At 38.9% G+C, this 21,763-nt stretch overlaps 1 protein-coding gene across 1 annotated transcript in view; it reads right to left on the bottom strand.

Moving 5' to 3' along the window:
- Positions 1-9,888: 9,888 nt before the first annotated feature.
- PKHD1L1 (PKHD1 like 1) overlaps positions 9,889-21,763 on the bottom strand; it is a 120,010-nt gene continuing 108,135 nt past the window's right edge. Inside the window, 8 exon segments of the mRNA XM_075214430.1 lie at positions 9,889-10,210; positions 10,398-10,554; positions 12,856-13,005; positions 15,767-15,918; positions 16,826-17,173; positions 19,394-19,523; positions 19,874-20,031; positions 20,129-20,296. Coding sequence (XP_075070531.1) covers positions 9,996-10,210; positions 10,398-10,554; positions 12,856-13,005; positions 15,767-15,918; positions 16,826-17,173; positions 19,394-19,523; positions 19,874-20,031; positions 20,129-20,296 — 1,478 coding nt within the window. The 3' untranslated portion in view covers positions 9,889-9,995.

Genomic DNA, 21,763 nt, shown 5'->3' with positions numbered 1-21,763 from the left:
TAATGAGAGTGGAAGAGAGACGCAGATCTTGTGCAGAACGGAGGTGTCGAGTTGGAAGATATTTTGAGACAAGTGAGGAGATGTATGTCGGTGCAATTTTGTTAACGGCCTTGTATATTAGTAAAAGAGTTCTATATTGGATTCGTTGAAAAACTGGCAACAAATGTAGAGAATGACAGGGTGGCTCAGCAGAGGAAGAATGGTTTGCAAGGAAAAGTTACTCCTTTTATATGCTTTGTCCTCCTTAATGACTCAGGCCCATAATGTCTAAAGTCTTGCAAGTAGTGTTTGTTTTTGCATGATTGTGTGGGGTAAGATAAACCCTTTTACTCTTTTAATGAAGCATGAGGCTGTCGTCCTAACAAGATGTTAAATATAATTATTTTACTATTTTCTTGGATATTGGGGTCTAAATTAAAATACTGTGTGAAATGTGTAAAGTACCCAAACGTCCAAGGATGTCAACATGCAAATGTAAGGGAGGTAAGGTATATAGAGAAAGAAACAACTGCATACTTAGGGTCTATGTATCAAGCTTAATTAACACTTGTTTCCTATGCATGAACTGCCTAACTGCCTTTGCATTTAGGCAAATACCGTGCAGCATTGCAGTCCCCATAGATTACTATGGGAACTGCGATGTTCTGCAATGCATCAAGCTTTGCATTGCGCAGACAGGTAACGCCATTTCAGGATAGAGTTACCTGTCATTTCCTATGGGATTCTGCTGAAGCCTCTTCAGCTTCGCAGAATCCGATACAAAGTAGCACCTCCTCCTGTCACCGGCAGCGCTAAGCTGCCCGTAAGCAGGAAAATGAGTAGCCCCGGCATGATGCGTTCAAGCGGTGCATAAATATGCATCACTGCGATGTGCAGCCATGCATATTTATTATGTTATATTATATATCTAATTGTTGCATAGACCCCTTAATATGAAAAGTTCAAGTCAATAAGTCCCTCTTGTGGTGGAAGAGAATATTACATATAGTCCAATATGTTTTTCCACACGTTCATATATTTGAGCTTGGTATTGCAAGATCAGGTCCTCTTGTGATATTAGAGGAGATAGCAGGGGATCAGAAATAAATCTTACAGAGATAAAGCACAAATTTCCTCGAATTTCAGCCTTCTGTTCTTGATTCTCTTTAGAGGCCTTTTGTACCAACTGAAACTTGAGAGGGGCCTCTACAGCGTTTCTTGTCTGGGCTACGCTGATGAAACCAAGCCCTGCAACCAATCTTTGTTTATTATAAAATCAATACAACATAGAAAATATAAGTATCAAAACCATGACACTCACCAAAGAGCACGGAACGTTTATCAGAGCACATTCGGAATGCTCAGAATTATACAACAAACTGTTCCCAATTAGAGCACACAAGCAGAAAACTAGTTCTTACTCAGGAATTCACCGGTCATGCTGTCGTCGGTAGTTAGCCCTTCCTGCGCTCTCTTTTTTCGGACATTCATATTGTACTTTATAACCGGACAGCAGAAAACACCAACTGACGTAGCCGTTTGACCAAAGAAGGCTTTTCAGAAGTATTTTGAAGTACAAAAAAACAAGTTTATTGATTTGCATGTACACGGTCTACCGAGACTTAATCAGGTCAGATGGTAAAGACTATTGTCAGGTTTGTACACGAAGGATGAGTGAGATCCTGCTGTCTCAGCTGGTATTGGCTAGACTCCCCCAAGAGCGCGGAGTCTAACAGAATGGAAGGTATTCACCAGGGATTCCCGCAAGGAGATTTGGGCTTCAGCGGCTTCCACCCTGCAGGTCGCAGTGGCGGATTCATGGGGGGGGGGGGAGATCGGGGCAATCGCCCCATAGCAGAGACTTGCTGCCGGCGGCTGCACAGTATGTGCAGGTCCATCCAGCAGTGACAGGCAGGGACAGTGTGCTGCCCGGCTGCTCTGATTGTGTTTTAAACACAATCAGAGATGCCGGACGGCACACTGTCCCTGCCTGTCACTGCTGAGCGGACCTGCACATAGTGTGCAGCTGCCGGCAGCCTTAGGTGTCAGAAAGGGGGCGGAGCCTAAATCCCCCCCCCCCCCCCTAAATCGCCCGGGGTACAGCAGTTTTCTAGATCTGCCCCTAGCAGGTCGCGGCCCTCTAGGGAAGTTCCCAGTGAGACAGATTAGAGAAGTGGTTTGGCAGCGTTCAGAGAAATACAGTTCTAATAGCAGATGATGATCATAGCAGTTACCACTAAAGAGTGGAACACATATGCAAAGTTCAATGGAATAGAGAGTGTGCAGCAGAAAGATGAACTACGGCTATACTACTGGGAAGTGGGATGGATCAGCAGGGTCCAACGGTACATGCTGAATAGATAGTGGACGTTAATCACAGCAAATGCCACTAAGGAGTGGGACAAATATGCCAAGTTCAGAGGAGTACAGAGTAGGCAGCAGACGATGAACCACGGCTGTTATCACTGGGGAGTTCAAACGATCAGCGGAGGTCAGCAGTGCATGCAGAATAGATAGCGGACGTTGATCACAGCAAAGACCACTAAGGAGTGGAACATCTATGCAGCGTTCAATGGTATACAGGGTATACAGCAGACAATGAGCCACAGCTATTACCACAACGGAGATCAGAGATGAAGGCAGAGTAGATAGCAGGCCTTGATCACAGCGATTACCACTAACGAGTGGAACAGGTGAGCAGAGATCAGCGGTATCCAGGTATGCAGCAGATGAAGAGCCACAGCTATTACCACAGGGATGTGGAACGAATCAGCAGAGGTCAGCGGTGCTTGCAGAGTAGATAGGGTAGATACAACGGAGAACAGGAAGCTGATACAACCCAGGTGACTCGAAGAACCAGCAGTGAAAAGGTGATGGGAGGAGCTTTATAAAGGAGGACTGACCAATGGCTAGACAGGCCAAACACAGGTGAAGCAAGCACAGGTGCAAAGTGTTACAGACAGCCTGTACAATGAGGAGAATTAATGAGAGAGTCAGTGTACTGAGGCTCGGGTGGAGAGCGGTGTATGACAACTATACATTTTTACATACGTTTCATCGGCAATAATCGTGGCATCCTTTGCAGTTTTACAATACATTGTGTAAGATTTTTGTGTGTTGACACTTGTAGAATTGCAAATATTCACTACAAGTGTTTACCCAGTAATAAATGTCTTAAATCGTGTTCAACCATTCCTAAATATAATAAAGTAACTATACCCTCATTCCTATATGTAATAAAATAATTGTCCCCCATTCCTATATGTATTAATGTAATTGTGCCCCCATTCCTATATGTAATAAAATAATCATACCACTATTCCTATATGTAATAAAATAATCATACCACTATTCCTATATGTAATAAAATAATCATACCACTATTCCTATATGTAATAAAACAATTGTGCCCCTATTCCTTTAAACAATAAAATTATTGTGCCCCCTTGACAGTAACAATAAATTAATGTCCCCGCGTTAATACATGTTGTACATTTTTTCCAATGTAGTTTCCCTAGTAAATATTTACCAGGAATCTTCTTCTTTTCTTGATCCGACATAATCCTTATGGAAATTAACTGCATAGATATGATGAACTGTTTGGGAGGAGCTCCCAATGCCAAATGAGTTAATCTCCGGTAAACCCGCCTATGTAATAACCAGGCATCCAATCAGGAGTGGTCTCCTGATTGGCCTAAAAAAAGTGCCATATTTCTGGAGGTTTGATGTGCGGTTTTGCACATGTTTATAAACCACATGGTTTGTATACTTGCCATTTTAAAAAAAATCAGGATTGCAGTTTAAAAGATATTTTTGACCTTTATTAAATTTTAACAAATAAAATCACAAAAAAAGTGGTTTGGCAAAACTGCACTTTAGAAATTTTTATCCCTTGATATCTAATTACCTGAATTTCTAGCTCCCTGCAGAGACAAATCTAAGCCAAAATCATGGAAGAGCCTTTTGCTCAGACCTTCTTGGTTACTTTTGGTTGGATGGGAAATTTGTACACTATGGCAAAGTACGAGGGGATAACTAGAGCATCGAATAAGGCAACCTGGTATTCATTCTTAATCCTGCTATTCTTCATTCTTCAAACTGAGATCTTGAAATTGAAACTGATGGTCAGAAGATTGATTTGTGGCTAACCTCAACCAGACATGGACTTGCTATCCTTGGTATTGTTTTAAGGAGATGTGGGAGAAATAACCTTGACTTGATGATAAGTCTTAAGGAAGGAAGATGATGAATTACAGAGCTATGAGTTGCTGGGAGAGAGGTCCTTAATGTGACATCCACAGTCGTATCTGAAGTAGCTACTTGTGCAGACACAACTTGTGACATTGGAGTCAAATTAGGAAGTTGAAGCGGCCCCAGAGAAAGAACTGGAGGGATTTGTAATTGAAATGGTTCTGGATTTAAAGCATTAATTGTTGTGCAGTTGCTTGGTATAGCCCAGTGATGGGCAAACTACGGCCCGCGGGCCAGATCCGGCCCACTTAGAGGTTCTATCCGGCCCGCCAATATTTTAAAAAATTTCATGAAAATATGCATAAAATTTATTAGGGCCGACCCTGTGTGTCAGAACCTTCATTTTTATGCCTTCCCAGCTATTTCCTCCATTACACTTCATCCTCCTTCCTAAAAGGACACTTCGTATGTCAATCACTCAAACACCTGCCCGCCCCCTAACGGCTGAAAGTCATGTGAGAAGAGATAGGCTGGGCCATATACTAAGGCGGATTTCGATTGGCTGCTGTGTTGTCAGTGGCTCACCAGAAAGACGGATCTGCAGCAACCTGCTGAAATAAGTGCTGTGTCTGTACGATCGCTGCACTTATAGAGGTAACACTGCTATATAACACCCTCCCGTCCCATTCAAAAAATTTGTATTATATATATCGATATTTGAGTTTTTTAATAAATTATATTGGCCCACCTAAAGTTTATCTTTTTTTATTTGGCCCGGTCCTGAAAAAGTTTGCCCATTACTGGGATAGCCAAAGAAGATCAGAGGATGGCACAGAAAGCAGCTGAAAGGGTGCCAAAAGTCCCAGGCCAAAAAGACAGATCAGGCGTGAAGTATTCCGATTCTGCCTACAGGGACTAGTTCTAAAATAAGCATTATCCTTTTGCCCAACAAGCTAGAGAGCCAAACACCAGATTGGGACCTAGTTGTCAACTTGAGGCCGTCTTGTAGATTATTGGTGGCCATAGTTAATGTAGCTTCTTATTTTGACAGACAAGCACTTATAATGTAGAATGAGTGTAATGTGGTATTGTCTAGTTTTATATTGGTATCCTATTTATACAGGAAGTTCATAGATCTACAGATTAAAGTGTTGGTATCTGCAAGAGGTGCAAAAGTTAGCATGAATAAGCATTATGAGGAAAAGATGAGGACGATTTGTAGGTCACAGTAATGCATTTTGTATAACGCCGCATGAAAAAATGATTTCTTGATTTGCTGAACAAGCTATTTCAATGAGAGATTTTTCTTCAGAATAAGGTGGGTGTAAAGCTTAGTTTGTCCTTCAAAATTACTGTTTTTCATGGTTGCCCAGGAAATATTGGTATTATATACTTTTAATAGTTTTGCTTTTCTACCTATGAGAATCATTTAATGTAATTAAGCGCCTTTAAAAGCAAAAATTCCTATGTAATAAAAACATTTAAACTCACGTGTAATAATGGGTTCCCAATGAGCCATCAACCTGATGATTAATAAAGGCATAAATCATTCTTTAACAAGCAGAATATTAGAACAAAAAATAAAAAGTTGAAATAAAGGAAGGGGTGGTCCTAGTTGGGGAGCAGGCTGGATTTTAGAGTTACTTCTTTACAATTTTCAGCATGTGCATTTTCATGTGTGCTTATGCCCAAAAACTAGGTCTGGGTTGACTAACAGGTGCAATTTGTACTGTATGTACATATATTTTGTGGTTAGTGAATGCCCATTACTGTGCGCAACATATGTGATGCTAAGTTATACTCTTCTCTTTAAATTCTATGTGCTGCTGTGAACATTCCGATGACCTGATTGGCTACAGGCGGTTCTATCTGTGACGGGATTGGCCTGTTCTGCCACCCTGTCTGGGAAAGGATTTTACATGTTTGTCTTGGGTTTCTTCTTACTGTAAGTAACCTGCCATTACTACCCATTCCTACTGGTGTTTCTCTGCCACCATATACTTATACCAACATAGTTCACCCAGTTAGAGTAGTCACTGCCACCATTGGCTCCTGAAATGGCTTAGTCCTGGGGGGTATCTGTTTCTTCTGCAGCAGCTCTTTGCTGGTCAGTGGCTGATTCATCCTGAATTAGGGGCACATTGTTCACTCAGAGAACTGTGTTTAACACAGGACAGACCCCCATCTTTCACAGTATGCGAACCCCGCATGGACCTACACTGCTCCACCTGCTCCCGGCATTTTTGAGGGGAGAAGGCATCCCATCACCACTGTCAACCCCTGTCTCATCCACACTGGACCAGCAGGGATGAGAGTAGATATGCCACAACACCAGCACTGCATAACATCTCTTGACGCACCGCCGGTCCACACTGGACGACCTTTTTAAACACATTAATATTTTTAAACATTTTATATTTTACTTTTTTTTATTTGATATAGGTGCATTTTTCCAGACCGTTCATTCCTGAAGCAAAGTGTTGTGGCTCCTAATATTAAACTAAAGCTTGTTTCACAGGTTGTGCAGAGTAAGGTTTACCTGACCACACGACTTCTACTCAAAATAAGGACATCTGAATGAGCAAGAGCTCCAATGTGCTCACAAAAAGGTGCTCTGACTAGTCAAACACACCTTCGAAAGACCAATTAATTCACTACCAGATATAAGATTTTTTTTCACTATATGAAATTTTTTATTGAAGGTGCAAATTCATGTTTTCCAAAAAATATCTTAATTTTACAATTTTAAAAATACAAAAAGTTATTTTCTCTATTCCAACTAGTCCACACTACAGGAATCAATGATTAAAGCAGTAGTAAATCAATTTCAAGATATCTGACATTCTATCAAGTCTGTTCTTGTTAAGTAGTTAATTCCAGTGCAATGTCTACTGATTATATTCAGTAGTCTTCAAAGTGGTTCATCTAAATAATATATTAAGGTTTTTAACACAAATGCAACTAAGCAACTGTTCTTTTAAGAGAAACCCCTATGTGGCATAAATGGTCCCCGATAAATTCATAACAGTCTGTTTGTAGGTGGGATGTTGTCTCAGGATTGGCCTCTCTTCTGCTCTGATTTAACAGAGGGTAAAACATTGACTTAAAGGGCTGTCTAAACATTTCTTATACCACTGGGGAGTAGCGTAAACCTAATTTCCTGTTTCAGCAACGTTAATTGATGCAATTTGTTATTTATTTCAGTTTTTAATTGTAAAATCAAAAACTGTTTTACCCTATTAATGCTATTAAAATATAGGAATAATTTATGAACATTGCATTTAGGCACAAAAACACTGAACGAAAACAAGTGTATGATTGGTTTAGTAAAAAGTAATGGGTGGATTGAGAGATTGAAATGTTTGTATTTTGATAGTTCTAAAAGTGTTGCACAAATGTGATGACGTGAAAAACAACAAAATTCATGAAGAACTAGGATCCCACGGACTGCCACGATTCCACGATTCCTGAGGGCAAATACTTCTTAAAACATGCTTTTTTTGTTCAAGTTTTTTTTACATGTATGGGATATTTACATTGATTGAGTTAACAGCAAACAGTATATATTTCTATTGGTGGAAATAAAATATATGAATATTTTCCTCTTTTTTTACAAGGTTCCTGATTTGAAATCTGATGTGTAGAAAAGATCTAAAATACAGATTTAATAATACAGTAATAAACAGTTTAACCAGCACAACACACATAGATTTTAAATCACACAACACTTATTTTGTACTGTAAATGTTTTCAATTATAATGCATCTGACACCCGTTAATGTATTTAGATTCATTATCATATGTAGTGCAATCAATATATTGCGTTAAAGTAATTCTGTCTTGTTTAAGGTACTTACCCTTTTTAATGTGATACATACAGCTGACTTTTTACTGCAGCTTTGTTAAAGTAAAGTAAAAGTAAAGATTATAGCCACACGCGAAAGTATAATATATTATAAGAAAGTACAAGAAATTATCTGAAGAGGTAGTGACATAGGATAAAAAGTTGAAAGATAAAGCACAGCACATCAGTTATACTTGTCGTGTTATTAATGTTACTGTCCCTGTATATTAATTCACCAATCTGTAAAAAGTGCGTGTGTTGCCAAGGAGACTGCAGGCCTATCACTTAGACTCAGGATTTCACACCACAACTAAACTTTTTCTTTTCCAAAGTGGTACAAATTAATGAAGCTGCTCTTTGTTAATGAGTTGTTTTTTTTTATATAAATATACCCCTTTTTACTTGTCTTTGATGTGTATATATATATATATATATATATATATATATATATACACATACACACACACAGTTATTGCTTTTAATATTATATACATATATCTGTCTATTACTTTGACTTTTTTTTATTGCTGCTAATCCGCTTTATTCTTTATTTTATAGAAATATACTATACTTTTACTAAATTGTTATATTTTATTTGTATTTATGAACTCATAGTTTTTCATTATACATGTTTTGGGCTTTTTTACATTCATTTTTGTAATTTGAGGATCTCACAGGTTCCTCTTTAGCTGCGATTGCATTTTAGTCGTCTTTGACTCTCATACCTTCGCTCCAGCGCCAGTTTTTTTTGGGGTTTTTTTTGCTACTACCACTGTGGTTTGTTTTTTTGTTTTTTTTTGTTTTTTAGTTTGTTTTTTCCACTGGCTAATTATAACAACTAGGCTCCTTCCGCAAGTGTAATATTACATGGGGATAACTGATCAGACACATTGTGGTATCTGCAGTGATATCAGGCCACTAGGATCCCAAAACGAGCTTGATTATAATTTGATCTAAATAGAATAGATCATTTTATGACAGACCAACGACTATAGGTCTGTGTGTGTGTGTGTGTGTGTGTGTGTGTGTGTATGTGGTCTTCTGTGAGTGAGTGATCAGAGAGCAAGTCCCTAGGAGACAAACAGCTGGAATTCATCCAATTTGCTACCTAGACGTGTGACCAAATTGAAGAAATAATCCTGCGCTCGATTGTCATGTCCTATGGCACCAGCTTTAGCCATACTTGCCAACTCTCCCGGAATGTCCAGGAGACTCCCGCATTTTGCGAGAGTCTCACAGACTCCCGAGAGAGTTTGGCAATCTCCCGCATCTGGATAATTCTGCCCACTTCCTAGTGAAGTGGGCAGAATTAGGTCCCAAACGCCGTGATTCCCGGTGAATCGCGGCATTTGGCCCCGCCCCCGGCTTTCAAATGACTCGTTTGCATCATTACATCATGGGGGCGGGTCCAAAATGACATGCATTTTGGAGCCCTGCCCCCTCGTTACGCCCACCTCCTTCGCAGGCTCCCGGAATTGAAATTCATAAAGTTGGTAAGTATGGCTTTAGCAGTAGATAAATATCTCTGTACTAGGAACAATCCACCAAGAAAATCTTTGACATTCATTCTCTTTAGAGTTGCACCATATCTTGGAGTAGACAGAAAATGAAGCAGCGTTAGAAGCTAAATCAGGGTTTCCCAGGATGATTCTTAGGGGCATATTCAATTAGCTTTCGGATTCGCGGTAACGCGCGTTACCGCGAAAAGTGCGCGTTCTTGCGGGTATTACGGTACCGCATTAACGCAGATTTTCGTACGCAACCCTATGGGCTGCGAACGAAAATCCACGTTATTGCGGTAACGTGTATTACGTTTCGCGGCTGTTCCGGCGCGATCCCGCGAATCCGAAAGCTAATTGAATATACCCCTTAACATTTTAAAGTCAGTGTCTAACTGAAATACCAGAAATAAAATATTATGCTTGAATATAATGCCCACAGTAATTGAAAATGAATAATATAAGTCACCTGTAAGTCTCTCTTAAAGAGTATCCATAAATAGATTAATGGCAATCAGGGTGCAGACTAACACTAACAATACGCGGAAAGAACTGTAGACAGCTGAAACTCCATTAGTAGTCTTTGTAGTAGTCACGGGAGTTGATGGAACGGTAGTGACTGGTAAACTTCTCGCATCAAACGATTTTGTCTGGGCGTAGACATTGTTTAGCACAAATTCCAGTTTGTATCCACTACCTGTAACACAGACACATTATAAATAAAGTTGTACTTTTCAAAGATGCAACAGATAGCTGACCATTGTTTCCTGCAAAATTATGTTTTGACTACGTCTATTAGTGTCAGACTTATTATCCATGTACATGCATTTAATCAGATAGAAGCATGCACTGACACAGAAAATATAATGGAATTTAGTTTTTACCTGATACTTTCAGAACAAGGTCGGTGTAGTTGGCCCAGCAGGTATCAAACAAAATGGTAGCGTTTCCACCCAGTCCATTGCTGACATAATTGTTGTTTGAGTCTTTGAGCTTTGCTGTCAGTGACAATGAACTTGTACTTACAGAGACACAATTTCCCTATACATGGAACAAAAATCCATTAGGTTTAGCATGCAGTTTTCTAAAAATATGTAACAAAAAACAAACCTCATCCAGTTACCAGACGTAAATATGGTTGTAGGATGTCTTCTCTATCCCAACCTCTCATAAAGCAATCCCAACTTGATGTGCACTAATAGTCATCATGCAGGGAAAGGGGGGACCTGATAGAAACTTTCATATATATATATCAAAGGATTTTAACAAGAAACAGGAGGGAAACATTCTTCAAAGTAAGAGAAGTATTAGACATACTTGCCAACTCTCCCTGAATGTCAGGGAGACTCCCTGAAATAGGGGTGATCTCCCTCATTCCCTGAAGAGTCTGACATTCTCTCTGATGTTGAGCTAGTACAAGACGTGGTTGGCTTTGCCATCTGTGGCATGATGACACAGTTCAGATATTGTGTCTTATGTCCATGTATTGATGCTTATGGAGGTGGCCATTTTCATGGAGACCAAGATTTAATCAAAGTCTGACAGGTAAGACAACATGACTTCAGTAATGGAGACAGAAATGTAAAAGACACTGAAGTCTCTAGAGATTCATTAGCTGCTTTTCTTTAACGCATATTCGGAATGTCCGGGAGACTCCCACATTTCTGGGAGAGCTCCCGGCAGAGGAGGGCAACCTCCCGGGTCTCGCCCCAGCAATAGATAAGTAGCGGGGGGGGTCTTAATGAAGCAAATATCGCGTCATTGGCCAAAATCGTGCCAATCATTTTGGGGTGGGGCCAAAAGTATGCAAATCGTCAAGCCCCAACCCCGCATGCCCACCTCCCCCAGGATCTCCCTGAAGCCAACGAGGGAAAGTTGGCAAGTATGGTATTAGAACACGAGGACATGCACTGACATTGAAGGGAAGGAGGTTCAGAGGAAGTGTGAGGAAAAATTACTTCCCAGAAAGGGTAGTGGATATGTGGAATATCCTCCCATCAGAGGTGGTAGAAGCTAATACAGTAGACAAATTTAAACATGCTTGGGATAGATATAAGGATATCCTTACAGAGAACTAAGGATCAAATAGGGTTTGAGGATACCATGGCCAAGTGATACCAGGGCCAAGTGGTTCTTATCTGCTGTCAAATGTTTCTATTAGATGCATTACCTCAACAGTGCTGTACACCACATGTTTAATTAAGATGTTTAAAATTAATTTTAACTTATTAGAACTTTCTTAGGGGACATAACTCATTTTCCTACAGCTCTTTGTGTCCTACGTGTTTGTGTGTTTTCAGTTGTGAAGTGGACAGAGATAAAAAAAAAAGATAAGGTCTTCAAAATGTTCACAGCAGGACAGTGTATTTAAGGAGCCGAGTGAGATGAACTTAGGGGAGGCAGTAATCTGTCCACACAATCCATGCCCTGCTGTGTGTGAGCATAGGGGCTGCATGTGACAGGGGTAGTGTCATGAATTGAGGAGAGATATGGAGATAAGCGGAAAATCACAGACTGAGACTGTGGGCTTGATCAAACCTATCCGCTGACATTATGATGTTCAGCTGCTAAGTGAAAATCACATTATGAAATAAAATAAATGTTTTTATATTGGATCGGATATTGGATATATTGTGTTCTAAAATTTTAACGCTGCATAGCAAATTTTAGAAGGTGGCACGGCCTATTTGTCGTGCTAATGCGCACTACTAAAAAGCTCATGGAAACATATTCAAATTAATTACTAAAACACGTCTTCACTGCATGTTAGTTCTCATGAATTTTACCCATTTTCTGAGCATATATCATCATCTTCATCATCATTTATTTATATAGCGCCAACATGTTCCTTAGCGCTTTACAATTGGGGACAAACATAGTAAACTAATAAACAAACTGGGTAACACAGAGGTGAGAAGGCCCTGCTCGCAAGCTTACAATCTATGGGACAATGGGAGTTTGCCACATGAGGTGTGACTCAGCCCTGATAGTGAAATAAGTAGGGTCAATCTGCGCTACAAAATAGCGATGTAAGACACCTGTCATACTGATTTCCAAATCATGTCAGATGGAGTACATACACATGCATGTACACGTACCACTTTTGTCCGTTTAGGAAACAATGTCAGTAAAAGGCACACAGACCGACCAAGTGTCTTGTATGTGAGAATGAATAAAGTCATGAACGTGTCTGCACTATTCAGAGACTTCCATCCAACTTGGTTTTAGTACTGGCCAATAACAAATTATAATAAGCACAACTGGGGCTAAAGCTTTGGAAGCACAGCTGTACTGGGCCAAGGGTATATTCTCCAATGAACATGATGAGTACGTGGTACTTACGTTGGAATCTTGAGCCATTATAGACGGCTGCTGGTAAAGATTCTCTCCTGGTAATCCAGCAACAGGCTCCATGATGACCTTGAGTGTAGATACAGTAGCCAAGAAACTTCCACTTGATGGCTGAGTTCTGTTGACGGACTGTGATGCCATCTAAAATATGTCACATTTCTCTGTCATTATCGTGGTATACTGTTATAGTGGTATTATGTGTCTGTAGAAGGTATACTGTTATAGTGGTATTATGTGTCTGTAGAAGGTATACTGTTATAGTGGTATTATGTGTCTCTAGAAGGTATAATGTTATAGTGGTATTATGTGTCTGTAGAAGGTATACTGTTATAGTGGTTTTATGTGTCTGTAGAAGGTATACTGGTATAGTGGTATTATGTGTCTAGAAGGTATACTGTTATAGTGGTATTATGTGTCTCTAGAAGGTATACTGTTATAGTGGTATTATGTGTCTGTAGAAGATATACTGTTATAGCGGTATTATGTGTCTGTAGAAGGTATATTGGTATAGTGGTATTCTATGTCTCTAGAAGGTATACTGGTATAGTGGTATTATGTGTCTCTAGAAGGTATACTGGTATAGTGGTATTATGTGTCTCTAGAAGGTATACTGTTATAGTGGTATTATGTGTCTCTAGAAGGTATACTGTTATAGTGGTATTATGTGTCTCTAGACGGTATACTGTTATAGTGGTATTATGTGTCTGTAGAAGATATACTGTTATAGTGGTATTATGTGTCTGTAGAAGGTATACTGTTATAGTGGTATTATGTGTCTGTAGAAGATATACTGTTATAGTGGTATTATGTGTCTGTAGAAGGTATATTGGTATAGTGGTATTCTATGTCTCTAGAAGGTATACTGGTATAGTGGTATTATGTGTCTCTAGAAGGTATACTGGTATAGTGGTATTATGTGTCTCTAGAAGGTATACTGTTATAGTGGTATTATGTGTCTCTAGAAGGTATACTGGTATAGTGGTATTATGTGTCTCTAGAAGGTATACTGGTATAGTGGTATTATGTGTCTCTAGAAGGTATACTGTTATAGTGGTATTATGTGTCTCTAGAAGGTATACTGGTATAGTGGTATTATGTGTCTCTAGAAGGTATACTGGTATAGTGGTATTATGTGTCTCTAGAAGGTATACTGTTATAGTGGTATTATGTGTCTGTAGAAGATATACTGTTATAGCGGTATTATGTGTCTCTAGAAGGTATATTGGTATAGTGGTATTTTCTGTCTTTAGAAAATATACTGTTATAGTGGTATTCTATGTCTCTAGAAGGTATACTGGTATACTGGTATTCTGTGTCTTTAAAAGGTATACTGTTATAGTGGTATTTTCTGTCTATAGAAGGTATACTGGTATTCTATGTCTCTAGAGGGTATACTGGTACAGTGGTATCCTGTGTCTCTAGAAGGTATACTGGTATAGTGGTATTATGTGTCTCTAGAAGGTATACTGGTATAGTGGTATTATGTGTCTCTAGAAGGTATACTGTTATAGTGGTATTATGTGTCTCTAGAAGGTATACTGGTATAGTGGTATTATGTGTCTCTAGAAGGTATACTGGTATAGTGGTATTATGTGTCTCTAGAAGGTATACTGTTATAGTGGTATTATGTGTCTCTAGAAGGTATATTGGTATAGTGGTATTCTATGTCTCTAGAAGGTATACTGGTATAGTGGTATTATGTGTCTGTAGAAGGTATACTGTTATAGTGGTATTATGTGTCTGTAGAAGGTATACTGTTATAGTGGTATTATGTGTCTCTAGAAGGTATACTGGTATAGTGGTATTATGTGTCTGTAGAAGATATACTGTTATAGCGGTATTATGTGTCTCTAGAAGGTATATTGGTATAGTGGTATTTTCTGTCTTTAGAAAATATACTGTTATAGTGGTATTCTATGTCTCTAGAAGGTATACTGGTATACTGGTATTCTGTGTCTTTAAAAGGTATACTGTTATAGTGGTATTTTCTGTCTATAGAAGGTATACTGGTATTCTATGTCTCTAGAGGGTATACTGGTACAGTGGTATCCTGTGTCTCTAGAAGGTATACTGGTACAGTGGTATTCTGTGTCTCTAGAAGGTATACTGGTATACTGGTATTCTGTGTCTCTAGAAGGTATACTGGTACAGTGGTATTCTGTGTCTTTAAAAGGTATACTGGTACAGTGGTCTTCTGTGTCTCTAGAAGGTATACTGGTATAGTGGTATTTTCTGTCTCTAGAAAGTATACTGTTATAGTGATATTCTGTGTCTCTAGAAAGTATACTGTTATAGTGATATTCTGTGTCTCTAGAAAGTATACTGTTATAGTGATATTCTGTGTCTACTGATATTGTGGTATGCTACATCTCTAGGAATAACATTTTATTGAGCTTTAATAACATTTTTGAAGTTTAGTAAAAACAATAATTTACTGTAGCAATTAAATATATGGGATGTTGTGAGTTCCTGTTTTAATATGAGAATGCATGTGTGTCTGCAGTATTATAAAATATATATTTTTGGACTTTGAAGTTGAATGTGTTGCAGTTCCTTATACATGTTCACATATATGTAAAAGAAATGCCTGAAGCTGTATACATAAAAAATTTTTTTTGCAGATTGCTTATTTTTGTCTCAATTTGTGAGTTACATTGTTGCAATATTTGAAACCTATTTTCAAGTTCATTTTATATAGTAGTCAATTAAACGCATCTCACCTAATTTTTTTTATATTTAAGTCAATAACTAAATAATACATGAAAAATAAAGAAATAAAATAAATATGTAATCAATATCATTAAAGTATAATGGCATAAAAGAATTGATGGGGGTAAATGAACCAATGGGAAGAAACATATGACCCCATATTTGAGTAGAGTAAAAGGATAAAGGTAACTACCTGACTCCAGGCTGCGTCACTAGGTGATGGGACAGGATCAGAAACGGACAGTGACGAGACCGTGACATTCAAGTAAGTGCTAAGACTTCCATTGATTGAAGCCGATGCCAGACTTTGACTCATAGCCTTGAAGTCTGAGTAAGCCAATCCACCTAAATAAGAGGAAAACTATTTAGAAGCACAATCTTGCTAAAAACAGAGGGACACTCGGCCAAAGGAGGAACATGGGGGAAGAAGGACTCCTGTCCAATATGGGGCACTTGGAAGGAAAGTAAAAACTGTAGGAGGTTTAGACAATACTGCATAAAATTGTATATTGTAGCAGCCATGCTGAAGTCCAAATTCAGAAGGCACGTGTCATGATTCAACGAAGGAATGTTACCGAGTAAAACAATGTTTTTAATATGTATCTTGGTAACCACAGACCTATAAAGAAAAGAGTGTATAATCCCATAACAACAGGATTACAAAACTGCCAACTGTGCCTAATTTGAGGGAGAGTTTGAGGGGTAGATTGACTATAGCTTCTAAAAAAGAAAAGTGGATGTATTGCCCATAGCAACCAATCAGATTCTAGCTGTTATTTTATAGATAGCTAGAATCTGATTGGTTGCTATAAAGAGCTCCTCCATGTTTCCTTTTTAGAAGCTTTAGTGACTCTACCACTGAGTATTTTAAGATTCTCATCTGGAAGTTCTTGGCCCCTATTGTCAAATATTAAATAGCTGCATGGGATCTATATTTATCTTCCTTTGACGGTTCCACAAAGTGAGATTTATATAGGAGGATTATTTAACAAGCTGTAAAGTTACACAATGATCATATTTAGTGCCTAATGTTTGAGTGTGTACTGTACTCCTTTAGAGAATATTACTCAAGGCATGCACAGATTCACCTGTCCAGTAGCAGTTGCATAAAAAACCTGATATAGTTACTATAGAAGCTGATAGCTTTCACTACAAGGCTGATTATAGGTTCTAAGCACCCCTAGAATAAGAAGGTGGGAACACCATCGAGCTATCCTCATCTCAACGTCCTTATAGTAATTAATCTACTTGCCTGTTGAGTTAGTAGTATTTAACTGTTGAGAGGGTGGATCTGCAATTTGGACTGAGACGGTTAGTCCTCCTGTGGCTCTCTTCCTGCGGCTGGAACCCTCCTTAACAATCTTTGTAATACGAATTTTGCTTGCTGGGATCTTTAGGAAAAGTGCAAGGTTCCTGATGAGGTTGGCACCATAAAACTGATCCACTGTCATTGCCGGTAAGTTAAACGCAACAACAATCAGAGGAGATGTATGTATTTCCACCGGGGTAGATCCTCTAACCAGGATGTACAGCATGTCATAATCACTGTCAAAATAGTTTTCTCCCAAAACAGAGGAGTTGAGCTGAGGCTTGTATTGGCCTTTAAAACCAATGATAAAAAAAAAAGTATTTAATAAACACTAAATATTTGACATTTGTAACATAAAAACAATAGTGTTGTTCAATTACCAGCTTCTTTATGTATTAAAAATTAAAGCATACCTGCAGGTTTGTTTTTTGTATAAGAGATAACATCTAAAATAATATAACACTTTAGAGTGTATTGCTGCCTCTATGACTCTACCTTTACGAGTAACAATGATTAAATTAATATATACTAGTGTGTTATTAGGATGGGAATTTGGCAAATTCTTTTAAATTATGGCTGTATGATTTATGAGAAATAAGGATTGAATTTATTCACATTATTGTATTATTTTAAAGCAGTGTGGGGTATCTGCATTAAAGGTGGGTTCTAATTGTTTAGTGTCCGGGCTCATTGTGAAAAATTTGAATGCTATTAATTTAGAAATGGGAATTATATAAATGTAATGTTATTGGGGGAAATTAAGCCTATTTATTAAACCACTATGGGGTAAATGTATCAAGCTGAGAGTTTTCTGGCGGGTTTGAAAAGTGGAGATGTTGCCTATAGCAACCAATCAGATTCTAGCTATCATTTTGTAGAATGTACTAAATAAATGACAGCTAGAATCTGATTGGTTTTTCAAACCCGCCGGAAAACTCTCAGCTTGATACAATTACCCCTATGAATTTATTTTCAGGCAAGTTGGGGAAAACAGGCCTTTTTATTAAATGTAAATGCTATTCATTTAATGCTAGGGCTGGTTGGGGGAAGGAGGCATAATTGTTAAATTTGGGTGCTACTGATTTCATTTTTGGGCTGGTTGGGAGGAATTAGGTCTATTTATTAAATTTAAGTACTATTAATTTAATAGCCATCTGTCCTGATTCTGGTGAGACAGTCCTGATTTTGGTGAAATGTCCCTCGCAGACAGGTCATTGTAGTGCAGGGATGGTCGCATGCTATATCTCATTTCGCACTACTTGGCTTATGCAGGGCGGGGCCATGAGCACCTAACAGCGGTGTGCACAGCACTGCCAATGTGTGATTGAAGGGTGGGGGTTGGTAGGCAGCCTAACACTGTTTACGATGATAGTCAAGACCCTGACGTGCAGAATGGCAGTGTGTCGGCATTTACATTACCCCATCTCCTCTCAGTTTGGCCCAGTCTGCTGACAATTTGTTCCTGCATACAATATAAGGGTTACTTACTATGAGAATATTTTAAATTCCCAATCCGCCCCTTATTTGGGAGATACCCATAATTAATGGATTTCACTGCCTGAAACATTTAAGCTGCTATCACTATAATTTTTAAAGATGTAAAGTTGATACATTTTAACTTTATCGGACAAATTGTTACAGGGAAACCAGCTGCCTGCCAGTGTCTCTTGTAGAGAAAGAGTCAGAGATTGGAATAAGAGGAGTGATGAAGACCATGAAGCTCGCTGTAAAGCAGTAGATGTGTTGTACAACTAGCATTAATAGGTGTCTTATTTTCACCATAAGGATGTATACAATTTATTAATGAGCTAAATGAATGGGTGGCACACTAACCTAAAACAATGAACTATGTATAAAGATTTGATTACATGACTTATCAATGATAAATATTATACATATATTTTAATACATAGATAGCATACTCTTGTTGTAAATCTGTTACAGAACATGGGAAATCACAGCCTGGAGTCTAAATGAAATATGACTTATATCTTGTACAGAGTTAGATAAAAAGGTGAGATATCAAATAATTGATATACTGTCTTTGTATGACATGTTCTACTCATACTTACCAACTTTAGAAAGTTGGATTCCGGGAGCCTGCCGGGGGAGGTGGGTGGATGGGAGGCGAGGCTCCAAAAACGCCGCAATTCACCGGGAAACCCGGAGTTTGGGATCTAATTCTGCCCACTTCACTAGGAAGTGGGCACTTCCTAGTGAAGTGGGCAGGCCCGGGATATTGCCACACTCTCCCGGGAGTCCGTGAGACTCTCGCAAAATGTGGGAGTCTCCCGGACATTCCGGGAGAGTTGGCAAGTATGGTTCTAATGCATTAGTACTTGCTGCCTAAATGGATTTTACGCATTCGTTTTCGGTAAAAAGGGGGTCATTACCATATACTATATTTCACATTTGCTTCTGATTTTTAGCAGTCATGAAGGTATTTAAATGCCTTCAGAATAGTTGTGTCACAGCCTTTTCTAAACCAAAGAGGTCATTGCATTAACTCACCTATATACGTTGGGGCCAGTAAAGTGAAATCGGATCCCTTCCAGTCTACATTAGTTGGGTTTATATAGACATTGTTAACATAGACATCCAGGCGCTGAGGGGCTGAGAAATAAATTCCAACAAGGACAGACTAAAAAAAATAAAATGAATTCAGTGTCAGAATACTACACATTGAAGAGACTCTGTAAGCCAAAGGTGAATGCAACATAGGGGTAAATGTATCAAGCTGAGAGTTTTCCGGCGGGTTTGGAAAACCAATCAGATTCTAGCTATCATTTTTTTAGTACATTCTACAAACTGATAGCTAGAATCTGATTGGTTGCTACAGGCAACATCTCTACTTTTCAAACCTGCCGGAAAACTCTCAGCTTGATACATTTACCCCATAGTGTTGTAATACAACAACTATATGATACAGTTTGTCTGAATATGGTAAAATAAGGAGTTGATACATAATCGTACTCTTCTTTTTTATCCTACCTTTGTATTGTCGATGTTGAGTAGTTTCAAGCGCAGGTTCTGGGGACTGGTGCTAGTGAAATAGATGTCAAATGACTTGTTTGTTGCCACTATTGAGTGAAACAAGGAAACTCTCTTCTGACAGGTGTATCCGGAGCACCAACCATGATCTTGGGGCCCTAAAATCAAAATACAGATGGGAATGTGAGAACCTTCAGAATGCACACACAATCAATGTACAAACTATGAAATATGCAATAATATACATGTACATACCATTTATAAGGTCCACATATTGATCTCCCAGCACTGCCACCGGGGACAGTCGTCTTGTCTCTGTGTCAATATCGAGACTCTCAATAACGAGCATTTCGTAGTTCAACCCGCTGCATTTATAGCTCTCCCAGGCTGACATGTAGACACAGCTGCTGTCCCTAATGATTCCTTTGTAGAAGGAAAGAAGAAAGCAGATTATTGTTTTTTATTGCAACTAAGGTCTGTTGTAGAGAATGAGTCAGAGCTAAGGATTGGAGGTTGCTGTGAAAACCTAGACTACTACTACTTAGCATATTCCTTATTTACATCATACATGTGGGCAGCATGGTGGCTCAGTGGTTAGCACTTCTGCCTCACAGCACTGCGGTCATGAGTTCAATTCCCGACCATGGCCTTATCTGTGTGGAGTCTGTATGTTCTCCCCGTGTTTGCGCGGGTTTCCTCCGGGTGCTCCGGTTTCCTCCCACACTCCAAAAACATACTGGTGGGTTAATTAGCTGCTATTAAATTACCCTTAGTCTCTCTCAGTCTGTGTGTGTATGTTAGGGGATTTAGATTGTAAGCTCCAATGGGGCAGGGACTGATGGGAATGAGTTCTCTGTACAGCGCTGTGGAATTAGTTGCGCTATATAAATAAATTGATGATGATGATGATGATAAGGCAACACACAATTTGATAATAATGCTTTGCACATTATCTTTATATTAATGGGGGGACGTGAATTTACAGCAGCAGTTGCAGTTATTCATTCAGGGCTTGATTCATCTTCAAACGCAATGTGAACGAAACTGGCATTTAAAAAAACTGCCCTATTCAAATAGAAGCGGATCTCAAAATATCTTTCCATTTGTATCTGGGCATAATGGCGCTCTGGCTGTACCTTACTTGTCTTATATATATAGACAGACAGAACAGACTGCAGGATGCGGACAAGCATATGTGCAACATAAAGTACTATCAGAACGCAGGCAAAAAAAATTAGAAAATCTAAATAAATTTTCAACTTAATACTTATAATATGAAAACATATGTTTAAGAAAAAAAAAAGTTTGTATCTTTTTTTCATTAAATCAAGATGTTCATAATGCTTAATGTGCATAAAATGCATTTTTATAATGTCTCTTACTTGCAAACATATGTTCTAGCACGCATACATGTAGCCATCACTATCAGACAGCACTTACACCTGCCCTGTAGCAGGTGCAAATGATACGGCTAAAAGACACATACTTTAGATGCCCTGAATTGAATTGTCCACATCTGCGTTGAATTGGCCACATCTGGTTAGATACGACCTTGGCACACCCTTACTGTACATTGCCTATGTCCATACTCAACTTCACACCCCAGTTCTGCCCTTCAAGTCGTAGGCAGCTGTAAGTGTCATTTGTGTTCGGACAGGAATTGCATGGCGGTGTGTAGAGGTTTTTCACACAAGATACGGCACGCAAATTGGCTCACGACTGAAGATGAATCAGAACCTCAATGTTCATTTATTCCCCTTAGTAAAGCCCCCAGATGTTATTCCGTTTTTGCAGTAGAGCACCAGCATTACCCTTCCTTTTCCCAACCTTCCAGCAGATAAGCTAGTTAAGATTACAGGGAAAATTGACATCCAACTTCAAATGACTATA

The sequence above is a fragment of the Mixophyes fleayi genome, chromosome 5 (genome assembly GCF_038048845.1).
Source record: "Mixophyes fleayi isolate aMixFle1 chromosome 5, aMixFle1.hap1, whole genome shotgun sequence".
NCBI lineage: Eukaryota > Metazoa > Chordata > Amphibia > Anura > Limnodynastidae > Mixophyes > Mixophyes fleayi.
Note: the sequence above shows the minus strand (reverse complement) of the source record. Positions and strands in the feature narration are given on the sequence as shown.